This window comes from Pinus tabuliformis, chromosome 2_2, assembly GCF_031772625.1.
Source record: "Pinus tabuliformis cultivar Carrire ecotype Pingquan chromosome 2_2, CPIR1, whole genome shotgun sequence".
NCBI classification, from domain to species: domain Eukaryota; kingdom Viridiplantae; phylum Streptophyta; class Pinopsida; order Pinales; family Pinaceae; genus Pinus; species Pinus tabuliformis.
In genome coordinates this window covers 1,058,262,505-1,058,279,937 of record NC_142300.1, presented here as the reverse complement: position 1 = coordinate 1,058,279,937, position 17,433 = coordinate 1,058,262,505, and the positions used below count along the sequence as shown (strand labels likewise).

General features: G+C 38.3%; 1 protein-coding gene across 3 annotated transcripts in view; it reads right to left on the bottom strand.

Moving 5' to 3' along the window:
• Positions 1-4,196: 4,196 nt before the first annotated feature.
• Positions 4,197-17,433, bottom strand: part of LOC149197039 (uncharacterized) — a 301,897-nt gene continuing 288,660 nt past the window's right edge. The window contains exon 6 of one of the 3 annotated variants that reach the window (XM_089405733.1): positions 4,197-4,657. In XM_089405733.1, coding sequence (XP_089261859.1) covers positions 4,498-4,657 — 160 coding nt within the window. In that variant the 3' untranslated portion in view covers positions 4,197-4,497. The remainder of the gene's footprint in view (positions 4,658-17,433) is intronic. The other 2 variants (XM_089405731.1, XM_089405732.1) reach the window with 2 other exon arrangements.

The window sequence follows — 17,433 nt, the reverse complement described above, 5'->3', positions numbered from 1 at the left end:
GCTTGGGTCAATGGTTTATAGGTCAAAGCCTCCATTGCAGGCTTCTAGGGTTTATGTCAAGTGTCCTTGTCAATGTCATAATGTAAAAGACCCTTCTTGGGCTTCATCTATCAAAAAAGAAAGAAAAAAATGTAAAATAGGTCTTTTAGGCCTCCTCCACCAAGTTGGCCTCAAGGAAGGACAAGTCGGCCTCAACAAGGGAATTCAACCTCACTAACTCACTATATATTGGAGCTACTTAACATCATTTGGATCGCTCACTCAACAAGTTCAAATCACAGTGGTTGGAAGCAAAAAAAGTGTGAAATTCAAGAAGGAAGAAGGAAAGGGCTAGCGAAGGAGAAGGTCATTATCTAGCTAAGGAAGTTGAAATTTTCTCTCTTATCTCACACATGCGAAGGCACTGAAGCTACGAGAGGGCTGAAATTGCAGTCTTGAAGTTGGGCGGAAACTCTAATGCAGTAGGGTTGAAAATCTATCCTTGATGTGATATTGATGCAGTATTGAAGCAATGTTGATGCAGTATTGTTGCAATCGATCTTCGAAGGTTGGAAGAATAGTTTAAGGGCTGACTTGGTGGAGGAGGAAGGTTTTTCTGGTCTAAGGTCTTGGTCTATCTCAACTTGAATTTGCTAGTGGAATAGTTCAATTGGGTTTTCCCCTATAGAGGGGTTTTAACCTTGGTTGAGTGCCTACATTTGGTGTCATTGATCTTCGTGTTTTGTTTTGATGATCACTTGATGAAACAAAGATAAAAGAACATAAGAAAATTAATAAAAACACAAGATTATTACATGTAATTGTCAACATAAGAAAATCTTTCTATGTTTCCAAATTTCTAACAAAGTGTGAGGAGATAATATGTAAAACATAATATGTTATGCTCATAAAAAATTATGAAGTGCGAAATAAAAGTCCAAAGTAATAAAATTAAGATATTAAAAAGAATTTTGATATAAACACAAATACAAATTTATGGAGTGTTAATATTAAATTCATAAAAAATCTATTGATTCCAAAGAAAATTTTAATACAAAAGCAACTACTTTTATTTCATCATCATAATAGTTTTTTATATATTACATTTGATATTTTTGTTTCAAGACTTTAATGTTGCACTATGTCCATATGTCAAATGTCAAATTTAAGACATTCTAGGTCATTAAAAAAAATCATATTGTTTGAAAAAAGATGGATTTAGAAATTCCAAAATATTTAAAATCAATGTTTAGAATAGAACAAGGAACCAAAGTATGTTAATGTGAAGCTCAACCTATACTCTCTCCAATAAAATAAAAAGCCACCAATCATAAAAAGCAATAAAGAGAGTTATTTCAGAACTTATTATATAACTTATTATATAGGAAGATATAACAAAGATAAGTTTGTCAATATTTGACATATTGCAACTCCAGTTAAAAAAGATCTTTGTAACTTAGAGATCTTTGAGATCTTTGCAACTCCATATATATATCAACTTTCCTTTTAATTTTATTATGCATTCAGAGATATATATAAACTTTACTTTTAATTTTATGCATTCAGAAGGATCAAAACAGTCAGATGCAAATTTATTGAGATTTAAATATCTAGTATTAAGAATTTTATTTACAATTTTTAGTTACAAACCATTTGTAAAGATTTTGATTTCCCAAAACTTACAAAACAATTGATAAGAAAAGATATTCTTAGAAACTAATTGAATTCTTTTTATAGAAAAATAATTGAATTTTTTTATCTTATTCAAACCTCGCGCAAGGATTTTTATACGCTTTTTCAGCCTATTTTTTTGCATATAGAAATCTAAGAAAATATGATACAACTTTGAAGTTTATGTTGATTTTTTTGGGTAGATGTGGTTTGTATTCTCAGCTACTTAAGATGGCCCTCAAAAGAAATTAAAAGCAACAAATTTAAAATTTAAAGTTTGAATTTAATTTTCCTCCAAAATGCACAAGTCGATCGAAAAAGATCAAGTCGGCCTAGCTACAAAGATGCACCACTTGGGGCACCCTAATCCACTATAAACTGGCATTCGACCTCACCCTAATCCACTATAAATTGGCATTCGACGTCATCACTTGGAGACCAATTCTGATCATCAAGAAGCATCTAATTTTCTGTTCACGCGTGCAAACGGGTCTAGGAAAGAGGCCAAATTTTCGGAGGAGGAAATTTTTCTGTGGCAGCCAAGATTATCCATCTTTTGACCAGCATTGACCTCACATGTGTGGCCATACAGCACACTGTTTGACCAAAAAAATTACTTTTTTGGGCAAGTTTTGGGCAGTTGACCAAACTTCTAGACAGGTTGACCGAACTTACTAGGTAGTTGCAGGAGGCTGAATTTCAGCCCTGTCGACCAAGGTTGACCAAAGTTTTGAGTAGCAACAAGAGGGACGAAAATTGTCTGTTTTGACCAGTTTTGACTTATTGAATTTATGTGGTCCGTTTGATCTGGTTTGACTGGAAAGTCAGATTGTACATTTTGTTGAATTTACAAATTTCTCCTAAGAAAAGATTGTTGGGTTTTTTCCTAGTTGAGTTTTCCAAGGCTAAAATTTGTCTTGTGTTTGGTTATCTATTTATGCTCCTACTATGTCATTATTGCATTACTGTTGAGATTTTCTATGTATAATTGCTTAATGATGAATGTGACATATGTTAATTTACTTAAGAAATCATTGGAAAGTAATTATCAGATTAGAATATCAGATTTTTCTTGAAAAATCAATAGTTTAAATTTTAAACAATCCCTTCTTGACTTGGGTCTTCAATATCTTTACATTTAAATTATGTCTCTTCCTGCCCAATGTTTTGCAAATGAATTAAAAATTGATATTGAACTTGTTAAAATAATATATTTGCTAATATTAAACAAGAATCAAATTACAAGAGGAAAACATTAAATGTTTATATAGATATATAAACATTGGGTTATAAGAAGAAAACCATTAATAGGGGCACCTCTACAAGGACGAAATGAGAGTTAGGATGTTGTATAACCTATAAAATTTATGAGTTGGAGTATTTTAATGTTGTCAGTTTTCTCCCCAAAACCACCTAGAAAAAATGTTCAAATTGAACGTAAAAGTCATCATTGATGTAGTCACAACTGTACTTAGCAGTTTAACCTAACCTTGTCTCAAATTTGAGATGGACCTAGACGAAATTAATTTGGTCGACAACAAATTAGAGTAGGGTCCTACTTAAAACCAACATACCACAACCCAGCCCAACTCTAACCCACACTGGTGAATATGAATATATATATATATATATATATATATATATACCCATTTCTAAAGGAGTATATAGATCTGACTCTCCACGAGGCTCATCTTGGGTCTGTGTGTGTGTAAGCCTAGCTATCTAGGTGTATGGTCACCATGGAGTGTGTGTAAAAGCATACCTACACAGGGGCATGTTCCTAATGGAGTATATATAATATATACCCCATCCAACTCTAATTAGGGTCGTTATACATAACCCCTCATACACTGGTATGTGTGTGTATACCCATTTCTAAAGGAGTATATAGAGATTCTGTGTGTGTGTAAAAGCATACCTACACAGGAGCATGTTACTAATGGAGTATATATATAATATATACTCCATCCAACTCTAACTAGGGTCATTATACATAACCCCTCATACACTGGTATGTGTGTGTATACCCATTTCTAAAGGAGTATATAGATTTGAATCTCGACAAAATCATCTTGGGGATGTGTCTGTGTGTAAGCCTACACATATAAGTGTATGGTCGTAATGGAGTGTGTGTAAAAGCATACCTATACAAGGGTATGTTCCTAACAGAGTATAATATATACACCATTAGGAATCTACACATGTATAGATAGGCTTACATAAACACACACGCAAGATGGGCCTTGTGGAGAGACTTTGACTCTATAATGTGCCCACTGGAGTCCGGGCTTTATTTAAGATTAACTTGATAGTGTAGTTTGATCTTAATATAGCTTGATTGACACACTTGCACTTGACAAGTTATGGCTGCACCATAATTCCTTTTTTATTTAGTTGGGTCAACCACAACATAAATCTATAATAATTTTGCAACTAGTATTGCAGGGTTACAGACAAATTTGTGGCCTTGTATAGTCTGACTGAAAGCTCTATCTCTAAGGTTGCCATTGCTCTTGTTCACACAAGACGTTGCATTTCAAATACTGAGAGGTAATTGCAAGGTATCCATTTTGTTCTTTGCTGAGTTACAATACAGACCTTTCATTCCTCAAACTTGGGAAATACTTATATACCATTACGAAGGTAAATTAGATCATTCTTACTAAATACAAACTTTACTAACATAAAAACACAAGCATACCACCATATGCGTTTTCTTTCCATATGGTAGAAGAATTACTAAAATCCTCAAATGTAGAGGAAACAAGAAGACTTAAAATTCTTGAATTACTGTATGATACTAAATGAAACCATTATGAGCCATACAGTAAACGTCTGCGAAGAATATTACAATGCAACGGATTGTTGTATACATTTTGTGACTTCTAATTTCATGTACCTCCAAATTTCTTCAGATAGACTCATTTTTTCAACCATCTGCATAATAAATGTTTCTGCCCATGGTTCTTCCTTCCCTAAACTGCTTAGCTCAACTGGCACAGAAAAGCTGCTCCAATACAATGTGATCAGTAATGAGCATAATTCAGGAAGGTTTCCAAAATAATAAAACAAGTACATGGAAAAGTGAAAAAAAAATCAGCCAGCAAAATGTTGATCGTTTCTTTTCTATAGTTTTTTCAAAGTTTGTTGTTATAAAATGCCTTGCTGATACTGTAATGCCACTAAAGAAACAAATAAGACTTACTTCAGTTATTCTAGAAGTCACTATTCCATTGATTTTATGAATATTTGCAAATATCTCATCGGTAAAACAGACAAGCTAGAAAGAAATTCAAGTTGACAACTCGCCATGCTGTCAATAAATGGCCCCAGTAAAAACCAAACAAGCATCCCTCCATAAAATCTGCCTTTAGACTTCTACATGAAAACCTACTTTAAGAAATCAATCAGATCAATACCAGAAATTATTGCCTCGCTAACCTGACACAGTGCCATGTCACAGTGAGTTGAACCACTCATAAGGTTTATCAAAGTCTCAGCTGAAATGTTACCAAATGCTTGCATATGCACCAGGTATCCCTATTTTCTCGAGGGAGTAATCATCATTTTCCTATTTAAGTAGTTATGAAAATATTGTTGAAATGTGAAATACTTCATTCAGTGGACCTTGTTGAAATTGTAGCTATGGTCGGTCTTTGTAAAAAATTGTACTTTCATTGTACTTGAGAAAAACAAAATCATTATCATTTCTAGAATGATCTTCATGATTTTGTTTTGGTCAGAAATGTAGTTTTGAAAAGAAGGAAACTATTATTTTCAAGTGGCTCCACAAGTGCTAGGCTGCCTCTTCTAGATGGTCATTTTGACTTACCTAAAAACTCACATGATGGCTAGTTGGCTACCCTTGAAACTCTCTTATTCGGTTCACATGATGACTAGTTGGCTTGCCTTGAAACTCTCTCATTCGGATCACATGATGGCTATGCATGTAGAGAAATCTAGGCACAGGAAGTGTAGGTGATTTCTCTTCTTTGATAACTTCTTCTGATGTATTTTTACTTTACTTGATTAACTTTCTCTTTCGTTTATTATTATTAGTGTTCTCTATCATCAAACAACTACCAAATCATAAAGAACAATGACACAACAGGACACAAGATGTAGGCAATTAGCCAGGGCCAAAAACTCTCCAAGTTGAGAGGAAACCCACCAGAATTCTTTCTCTTCTTATAGACCTTCAAATGACAACATCCAAGACCTTTGACCCTTGACCAAGACCAAGTCAAACCTTGCTTCTAGCAACTTCTACATATTTGACTTCCAATAACTTCTTTAGCAACTTCGACCTGACTAGTAGCTTCTTCTCAACTTCGATCTTCCTAGCAGCTTTTTCTGCAACTTTGACCTACCCAAAAACTTCTTCTTCAACTTCGACTTGCCCAACAGCTTCTTTTGCAACTTCGATCTGCCCAGCAGCTTCTTCTGCAGAAACCCTAACCCTTGCACGTGAGAGAAATAATGGTGTATTTTTGCTCCTCTTTTCTTTGCTTGGGTAGATTCTCTCTCCTAGAGAATTTGGCTTCCAAAATAGTTCTTCTTGATGGCCTAACTTCACTTCTGTAACTCAGCTTTACTGCAACAGCATGAACCCTAATTCCTTCACACATGTGGAGAGAAATAGCCCAAAAACAATCCCAAAACTCGACTTGTTCTTCTTCCTTTGTCCTCTTCTTTTTGCACTTCTTTTCTTCCTTGTGATTGAACTTGTGTTAGTCAAGTGTGTCATTCAAATGAGGTCAAAGTTTTCTTTATATAGGCTTCTTAATAGGTCGAATAGCTCCTTTAGGCCAACTTGTCTTCCTATGTACGCTGACTTGATCTTTGTGCCATGACGAGGTCTTGGAGGATCTTTTGACTTAATAAATTTTCTTTTACAATATGTAACATGCCCAAATGGGTCTTTAATACATGACAATGACTCAATGACTTTATGACAAACCTAGAAGCACTCAATGGGTGCTTGACCTATAAAAATAAATTCTCTTGAGAATGAAACCCATGCCTCAAGACTCACAATAATAAATTTATGTTTCTCTTTTCATTAAATACATAAAATCATGATTACATATGTCATTATGAAGATCATACCTAGTTACATATTTCAACAATATAGAGTGGTTAATTTGCTCCCTTTGGTATGCAATTCAAACACACATACTTTACTCCTCTGCTCTCTTATGAGAAGAGGTTTGAGATCTACTTATACTTTTGATCTGAAGTCTCATGGTCCGAGATCTATAGATCTTCTCATTACATTTATGATCTTATATTATTGATTCAAGGTCTTCTCATTGTTAGAAAATCAGAAAGGCAAAAATATTTTCTTATGTTGATAATTAGTTATGATATTCTTGTAGTCTTATTATCTTTCTTTATGTTCTTTTATCTTCATATTATCAAGCAATCGTCAAATAAAAACATTAAGATCAACGACACCAGATATAGGCACTCAGCCAAGGCTAAAAACCCTCTATAGGGCGTGAAAATTTGGAAGCCCAAATTTCTACTGCAGCAACTGATTACGTTTCTTCTATTTGTTAATTATGGAACAAAATTATTTACTACTTCCTACAGTAGACACCGAAACTAATACACTACAGCCTTCACCATTTAAATAAAATGTGGAAACAAGAAATAAATACAAAACATCTACATAGTTATTTTTGGACAAATGTCCCCGGAAAAACTCAATGCGGGAAAACCAGTGCAACAGCTGAGGGTTTTATTATTAAGCAGTAGTAATTTCTAAATAAAATCTCTGGATGCCTTCCCAACAATCTAGTTACAATCCAGTTACAGAGAATATCACTGACAGAGAGATAAATGAGGTTACCTCACACTATCACTGGAAATCTTGATTGATCCAGCCAATGAATGAGTTACCCTTGGTTCCCTCTACGCTACCTCTGCGCAGTCACTACATCAGCCCAACATCACACCCTCTAGGGACAGCGTCACCCCTTCAACTAATCGATTTGCTACCCAGGGCTTCGATTAGCACCTCCTGGTCTCATACCTCGGCTTCTGGCTTCTGCAATTGATTCCTTCAGCAAATTTTCAGATTCCCTCTTGGCTTCTGTGCTGCCTCAGCGTGGCTCTGCGTCAGCCTCTCTGGCTTTGTGCTACCTCTGCTGGATCTCTCTCTGCCTTCTCTACTGAGTGTTCTCTGACTAGGAAATATTTCCCTTCGGATACTATCCCTGCCCCTCACTACAAAAGATCACTATCGAAAATCTCTCCGGCCATTGCTCTGCTTCAGAAAATCGAACTTCTAATCTCCCCTATGTGTGTTCTCCAAGTGCCCTCAAGCCTCTTCTTATATCTTTCTGTTGGACAACCAACGGCCCAGATTAACTTCTGATCAATGGCTTAGATTATTTTGTCTTGATCCTCGTCTTCTTCTAGAAGTTTCACCCACAGTTAGATTAATATCCTTTAATTATTTTAATTTCCTAAGTTTAGACTCAGGCACCCATTAAAAATAATTAATTATTTTAATAAAACTGTCTCCAGGTGGAATTTCTCAAAACTATTTCTGGGTATTGGAGAATGCATGTGTCTACGCCCACCTGCAAATACCCCTCTTAGCGAGGAATGTGCTCTAGCAATGCATCCTGCTGAACCATGACTTTGTTCTGTAACATCTCTTGCGCTGCTGATGTTTGACATCTTGTCCACCAACTACTACACAAATGTTGCATCTATACTGTTGTTGACCCTGCCATTGTCGACACTGCATCCGTACTGCAACTCCCTCTCAATTTTGCATATGTGTTGCTGCTGGCACTACCACTGTGAATACTGCATTTGCACTGCAACCTTCTCCAATTGTTGTTGCTACTGCACCAGCAACAAAAAAGCATCCCAAATTACTGAACTGGTGTTTAGTGTGATATGTCTCGTTGTTTGAGTTTTGATTGTTGCTAGTCTCTATGTTGACCCTCTGAAACCTCTGCGTTGTTGCTGACCTCTGCTCTGTGCCATCTGCACTGCTGTCAACTCTAGCTTTGCGTTGCTCAATCTCTGGCGCTTCTAGCCACTGCAACTGTCACTCCGACACTGCTCTGCATCAATTGACCTGGTCCAGCCTACTACTACTGATCTGGGCTTTTGTAGCAAGGAATTGATCCGAGAGGTGGGCTCCTCAAGGATCCTGCCTATCTGCAGTTCTTTCGAACTACAGCTCTAAATCTCCCCACCTCCCTCCTGGAGATGCCTGGCTATCATGGCAAACTCCTCCTCCTCGATCTTCACGGCTGCAACCTTTGAATCATGTTTCTCATCTTTTTCCTTCTTCCTAAGAGGACACTGTGTCACGTAGTGACCGAATTTACCACACCTGAAGCATTCGATCTTTGAAGCATCTTTCTTCTTCTTCCACTGCTCCTGTTGCCCCTTGGATGCGAGGGATGCATTCTCTTCCTCCTCCTTGGGCTTCTACCCAATGCTGCTGCTTCCGTCAATTTTACACATGACCAAGTCTCTCCTCAGCGCCTCTTGCTTAAGAGTTGTCCACATTCCATCCCAATCTGGCAAAGTTGCCCTGCCCAGGATGCTCTGGACAAAAACTTGCCACTCCTCAGATATTGAAATTAGGGTCAGTCTTACCATCTTGGAACCTTGAGGTGTTGACCCCACAGCTGACAGCTTGTCTCGGGTCTCCTGAAGCTTAGTAAGGAATGGATCAATGCGTTCCCCCTTCTGCATCTGCATAGATCTCATCTTCTGCTCCAAGTACATCTTTCGCTACTCGGAAGATCCCTGATATAGCGTCGACAAAGCATCCCACATCTCCTTGGCAATGTCTCTGCCAGCGATGTGACAGACTATATGATCCTTCACTCCGTCAAGGATCATTCTCTTGGTCTTTGTCATTTCTCCCTTGTACTTCTTGAGTGGATATGGATCCACGGGCTCAACTACCACATTGTCGACGTAGATCTTGAGAAAATGCTCATCCAGAAGGCACGACATCCTTACCTTCGAAATCACATAGTTGGATGCACCATCCAACCTATCATGATCTCTCAATCCACTGGCCGCCATCTCTACCAATCGAAAAAGTCGAACGACTTCCTCTCTCCTGCTGCTATTCAGCAAATGAGAATTCAAATTCCCTGGGTAGGAATTCTCTGAGGAATAAATTCCCTCAAGTGTCTCTCTCCTTCCTTTTGACGTCTTTTTACGCAGCAACTGCCTGCGAAAAACTGCATCCCACCAGAAAACCCCTCTTCGCTGAAGCTAAAGTTGTGTTGCTCCCTCTGTCACTAACAGATTTCGATCTGGAAATCCTACCTCTTTGTCGACTCACTCAAAGAGAGATTTACCACGAAAATCTTGCCCTCCTGGCCTGAACTGTGCAATCTCTCTGGGGATTCAAATTAGTGCCTCTGCAAGAATTTCGAACTCCCTTCCTCCTTCAGCGCTAGGCTCTTCCGACACTATTTTCTTGTTTCACTTGCAGCTCTGATACCATGTGAAAAATTGGAAGCCCAAATTTTTACTGCGGCAACCACTTACGTTTCTTCTATTTGTTAATTATGGAACAAAATTATATATTGTTTCCTACAATAAACACCGAAACTAATACACTACAACCTTCACCATTTAAATAAAATGCGGAAACAAGAAACTGAACAAGAAAGAAATGCAACACATCTACACAGTGATTTTTGGACAAATGTCCCCGGAAAAACCCAATGCGGGAAAACCGGTGCAACAGCTAAGGGTTTTATTATTAAGCAGTGGTAATTTCTGAATACAATCTCTGGATGCCTTCCCTGTAATCCAGTGACAGAGAATATCAATGACAGAGAGATAAGTGAGGTTACCTCACACTATCACTGGAAATCCCGGCTAATCCAGCCACTGAATGAACTACCCCTGGCTGCATTTGCATTGCCTCTGCGCAGTCACCGCGTCAGCCCAGTGTCACACCCTCTTCGAACAATGTCACTATTAAAATTGGCAACTAGGGCCAAACTCCATGTGGGTCATCGTATTTATGGCAGCTGATATTTTTCTTGGATCCCTCTCATCGAGAGGTGTAGGATTGATCTAAAGATCATCTGATTCCAATAAGTATTCATGGAGTTATGAATTTATTTGTGTTATAAGACAATTCGTCAAGGTCGGCCAGCAACTAAATAACACCCACATGTGCTCAACGTTTTAGTATAAAAAGAGGTGACTTGATTGTCATTTCAACACACACTTCACTCTTGATTTCTCTCCACTTGTTTTGGGTTTTAGTGGAAGAGAGATCAAGGAGTGGAAGCCCTAGACGTTGGAGGAAAGGAGGTTGCCCTAGCTGCAACAAAGAAGACGGGCCAGCGAAGCTATGAAAGGAATCTACGCTGACCAAAAGGAACTCATGGGAGAAGTTTAACACAGCTATGGAGGAGTCCCTAACAAGCCCTAAACGTTGTCCTTAACAAGCCCTAAACGTTGTCCTTAACAAGCCCTTGACGCAGCCCTAGTAACCTAGAGGACGCAGTCAAGGAGGGTTATAACCAGCCCTAGACGCAGCTACCTAGCCGCAGTCAAGGAGGGTTATGACATGCCCTAGCTGCAGCATACAAAGGCAGGAACAACGTGATAAAGAAGGATTGTTTCAGGGTCATTTTTAAGGCGACAGAGCTGTTGTTAGGAGGGCCGAGGAGCTGGGCTAGAAGGCCGCATACAATGTCTACTTCAGCAAAGGAGAGGGGACGTTAAGGTCACCCTTGTGACTGTTTGAAGAGGCAGCAAGGTCTATGTGAAGGGATGATTAAGCCGCAGGCCTGTAAGTATTGTTTTGATGGTCAAAACAGCCCTATACGTGGAGCTGTAGGTGTCTCCTCAAACAGCGAGGTCACTTACCTTGTAAAGAAAGGAAGGCCGCAGAATTCAAGGTGAGTTATGGCATGATCGTTGGGCTGTTGTACGTTACAGGAGGATGCCCTAACCAATGACCGGATTTTGTCCATGAACCGCAGTACAGAGGTATGATGTTCTCCATAAATGACTTGTGTTGGCTCCATGATTTTGGATCAGTTTGGATGGGATGTGCTTGTAGCCTGTAGTAGCCAAAGTGGACGGGCAGACTTGGTGACTAAATGCCAGTGATTATTCATTGATGTATTAGACACTTGGAGAATCTGTTAGCAGCCATGTGGAGGAGTTTCTTAGGTGTTGGATACTGCCACATAGAAGCAGCAATGTCACATCAGTGCTAGTAGTATGATGGGGACAGCAGCAATGACATTGTGCAGCAAATGGGACAGCAAGGTCACATGGTGCTGCAAACATGCATGGGACAGCAAGGCACAGCATGCCAAATGGGACAGCTAGTATATGGTGCAGCAATGGTACTTGGGACAGCAATGAAGCTTGGTGGAGCAAGCAAATGGGATCGCTGTATGGTACATGGGACAACAGTGGCAGCATAAGGTGCAGCAGTGTGATGTGTGCAGCATGGTTATGAGGTCTAGCAGAGTGATAATGGGTGCAGCATGGTGCAGCACGGTGAGGTGCAGCATGATGACGAGGTGCAGCACTATGATAGGTTAAGGAGTCACCTTGGAGAATCAGTTGAAGCAGCATGTCTTCAACTGAATTCAGCGATCTCATGTTTCATCTTCTTAGAGATTATCTATGCTCTTATTTAGATAAGTCAACGTGTTGACTTTTGTTGTAAATGTACTATCTCTCTCTCTCTCTGCTGAACTATTGAAGAACATATAAGAAGAACTAATCAAGGGTTTCCCTACATTGGGGTTTGTCCCTGGCTGGCGCCACATCTTGTGTCTCTTGTCTTGGCTTGTCTTCTGCGATTTATGTTTATGTTCTATCTGCAGTTTACTTTAACGCTGATGTGATTGCTAATCTGGAAAAGATATTGAGCTAACTGTGAAAATTGAAATAAATTGCTCTAAGCATAGAACATACCTAAAATTAACAGTCACCCCTTCAGCTGATCGATTTGGTGCCCAGGAACTTCGATTTGCACCTTCTGGTCTCACACCCCGGCTTCTGGTTTCTACAATCGATTCCTTAAGCGAATTTTTGGATTCCTTCTTGGCTTCTGCGCTACGTCTACGTGGCTTCGTGTCAGCCTCTCTGGCTTTGTGCTACCTCTGTTGAATCTCTCTCTGCCTTCTCTGTTGAGTATTCTCCGACTGGGAAATATTTCGCTTCAGATACTAGTCCCGCCCCTCACTACAAAATATCACTATCGAAAATCTCTCCGACAGTTGCTGTGCTTCAAAAAATCGAACTTCTGATCTCCCCTATGTGTGTTCTCCAAGTGCCCCTCAAGCCTCTTCTTATATCTTTTTGTTGGACAACCAATGGCCCAGATTAACTTCTAATTAATGGCTTAGACAATTTTGGCTTGATCCTCGTCTTCTTCTAGAAGTTTCACCCACAGTTAGATCAATACCCTTTAATTATTTTAATTTCCTAAATTTAGACTTAGGCACCCATTAAAAATAATTAATTATTTTAATAGAACTATCTCCGGATGGAATTTCCCAAAACGATTTATGGGTATTGGAGAATGCATGTGTCTAAGCCTCTCTGCAAATTTTGAGAGAGCACATCCAATGCTACCAGAAATCAACATAGGGGAAACTCAGTCAAACTTTTCCACTAGCAAATTCAAATTGAGATAGACCAAGACCTTAGACCTGAGCAAAAGGCTTTCCTCACTCCACCAAGTCAGCCCTCTATCGCAGTGATAAAAAATAAATAAAATTGGCATAAAACTAATTGATAAGTCACCTAACACATTGACAAGTCACTTGCATCAATTGGGTATTCATTGTTTGGCATAAATTCACAAAATTTGATGACAGTCATGTTAGTTTAAGAAGCATAATAATGTCTGATTTTACATAAGTTACATTAGGAAAGGAGTCTCGGCTAATTAAGCATTTGTATCTTGTCTTCCCTTGCATCTTTGGTTACATTGGTGTGTTAGCAAAGTGGTTTAAGAGGGCTGCCTCACTCATCTCATTTGCACTCTTGCATATGCTTGCACTCATAGATATCTTCTCATTGTTTGCATTTTATCTTAAGTGATCTCATTTAAATCAAGAGAGAGATAAGTAGTTAGGATTGTTTTGACACATTTAGCATAAGATTAGATACTGCTTTCATAACTTGCATAATGTTGTTATAAAAATTTACTATTGCTCATTTAATGTTATTTGAACATAAGTTACATAAGGGCTTCTAATATTGTTCATGGAAAAGATTGCTAGCATTGGTAACTTTGGATTTTAGAAGTGAATTGACTATTTGTTTAGTTGCTACATTGCTTCATAACAAGAGATCTAACACTTTGTTTTCCTTGTGAGTTCATAAATCTAAGGGATTTACATTTTGCACTAGATAACTCACTCATATAAGCACAAATCAATCTCAAAAGTTGAATATCATCTTGAATGGTTTATATTGTTTAAGGATATTGGAAGCCTAAATGTTGAGCATCTAATTGGCATTGTGATAAAATTTGTCATAAATTGAAGAAGTGCTAATTATGTTTAAAGAACATTAAGCATCTAAATTGTCAATTTATTGAGCAATTGTTCATTGGCATCCTTTGCATTATTGTATTGCCTCTAAAGAGCCTTGATTAATTGCTCTGAGTTATATTGTGGATAAGTGCTCTAAACTTTTAACTATCATTGTCATTGGATTTATTGTTAATGGTTAAATTGAATATCTATTGTGAATGATAATTTATCTTTCGCATATTGGTGATTTGTTCTAAAGAGCATCTATCTTGTTTCTTATACTTGAGCAATTATCTCTTAGATAGGATAAATATTTTGAGCACTTTTGAAGATAAGCACTCTATCTTGTGATTAAGATTGTCCTCCATTCATCATTTAAGTACTCTTTCTCATAACTAAGGATCAATTATAACCAATTACTTAAGATCATAAGCAATCTTAACTCAAGAGCACGCAATCAATTTGCATTTGCATTCTAGGCATTGTCTTGCAGTAATTAACTTACCTCCAAGCATAAGCTTGGTTGATAGAAAGATAGCACCACCCTTCATCTTTTAGCTTGTGAATGATCGACCCTCTCTAGTGGTTAACACGGTGACCATGCAATCGTCAAAGCCACAGTCTTTGCAGCGCCAAAGCCACCGGGTGGTTAGATTTCAAGGGGAGGTATCGTTAACCAAGCCTTTGCTTGCTTCGCCTTGACTTCTCTCTACAACCTACTTTAGAGACTAGCCTCAAAACAACTGAGGATTAAGGGATACACTTAGCTAGGCATATAATTAAAATAAACCAAGATTTTTTGCATCTCACCTAGATTGTAGGACTTGCATTTCATATAGGATAGCAAAGCATCTCTTAAGCAATGATTCTCTTCATCCGACCATTTGGTACTTAATCGATATAAAGCAAGTAATTGACTCCATAACGCAACTATCTCACATAATAATCTAATATAATTCTTATAACTTGCTAAATCAATCGAGTGACTAGGCCATTCAATCGTGTCTCCGAGACTTGTTGGCTTCCAATGAGTCTTGCATCCTCACATTCCATAGGGACTACCCCCCATAGCCTATTGTTGGGAGACAACTAGAACAGGAGAGGGCAAGGATTAGAGTGACAGCCCTTCCCTAAGTCATTGTCACACCATGCATGTACAATTTGAGCGACAACAGTCCATAGACCTCAAGGTGGAAGTACTGAGGGTAATTGGTTATTCAGAGATTGCTACCCGTCAGGTACGGAATAGCATTCATTGCGCATCACATAATTTGAAAAACTACCAACAAGAGGTATGGCGTCTCATTTTATTCTTTAAAGCATTTAATATTAGTTTTTTTCCTAGAATTCGTAATGTTGCCACAGATACATTAGCCAATGTAGCTACTAGAATGTCACCATTAAAAGATGGATTTTCTATAGAAATTATTTATAATCCATCTGTGCTTGACAATGTAACTAACTTTCATGTATTTAATGATAACCGACAGATACTACACTTCATGGCCAATGTAGATGTTTTCAAAGATGCAGGTATTGAAGAAAATGAGCACGAAAAGGCTTTGCAAGAAGCAGCCCAAGCATCTAAAGGGAACCCTATGCTGAAAGGTGTGGTATCTCTTGAAAAATTATACAACCTACAAAACCGTTTTAGAGGACCAGTGAGTACAAAGACCCAAAGCTCAATGTTGTCACACGAACAAGTTAATTTGGGAACCAAAGAAGATCTAAACTACATGAACCTCAATACAAGTTGTTCTCCTCAAGAACGACAGGTTTTCATTCATCTTTCCAAACAGTGTCAAACCCCTGATTCAAAAGGAATTAAGGAAGTTGTTGGATGCTCAGATCATTTTCAAAGTTCGTCATTCCACATGGGTTTCCAACCTAGTTCCTATCAGAAAAAGTCCAGTGAGAAACGCTTATGTGTGTATTTTTGCAACCTCAACCGAGTTTTAGATAAAGATATTTACTTTGTGCCATCTATGGAGCAAATACTCCAGAAAGTATCTGGGTTGGAAATGTTCTCGCTACTGGATGGATTCTCCGGATATAATCAAGTGCTAGTAACGAAACCAGATAGATTGAAAACCACCTTTAGGATGAAGTGGGGAACTTTTGCTTTCAAGTGCATGCCATTTGGACTTATTAACATTGGCACTACATTTCAACGGGCCATGGACATCGCATTTCGTGGATTGATCGGCCAAAGTGTGGTTGTCTACTTGGATGACATAACAATATTTTCCAAGAAAATATTTGATCACATCTGTCATCTAAAGCAGATTTTTGAGCAATGTCACAAGTATGGAATATCATTAAATCCGAAAAAGAGCATCTTTGGTGTGTCCGAAGGTAACCTCTTAGGACACATTATCGCTAAGAGTGGAATTAAGGTCGACCTAGAGAGGGTCAAGACTATTGCTCAAATCCCTTTTCCCGTGAACAAGAAAGCGATGCAATCCTTCTTGGGAAAGATCAATTTCTTTGAAATTTCATCTCTGATTACACACAGATTGTTAAACCATTACAAGAGATGATAAAGAAGGATGCTACATATAAATGGGATAAGAGGGAGAAAGATGCCTTTGCCTATCAAGCAAGCCATCGCTAATGCCCCAACCTTATACAACCCAAATTTTGGCAAAGATTTTTTGTTATACACTTTTGCTTCTGACATGTCTATTGTGGCTGTGTTGACACAGAAAGACAATCAAGGAAATGAGCAGCCTATATCTTTCATGAGTGCTGGTTTACAGGGATCAAAACTAAATTATCTCGCCATCGATAAGCAAGCATATGCAGTATACAAGGTGGTCAAGCATTTCAGGCCTTACCTCCTAAAATCCCACACTATTATCTATGTGCCTCATCCAGTAGTTAGATCACTCTTGGTACAACAAGAGCTGGGTGAGAGGAGGGTGAACTGGATGACGTGCTTGCAAGAATATGATCTTGAATTCAAGTTGGTTCACACTATCAAAGGTCGTGGTCTTTGTCAGCTCGCAGCAGAAGTAGTGGATTCGCTAGAAGAAATTTCTTCTAGGTGGGAACAAGAGATCGAAATGTATAACATTGAACAGGTTCCCCCTATAAGTACAACTACATCATGGTATGCAAACATGCAACAATACATAGTGCACGACACCTTGCCTTCACATCTATCGACCAAACAGAAGAGGGAAATACGTCTTAAAGCTTTATCTTACCAACTTGTGCATGGTGTGCTTTTTCAAAAGCACCACAATGGTGTCCTACTCAA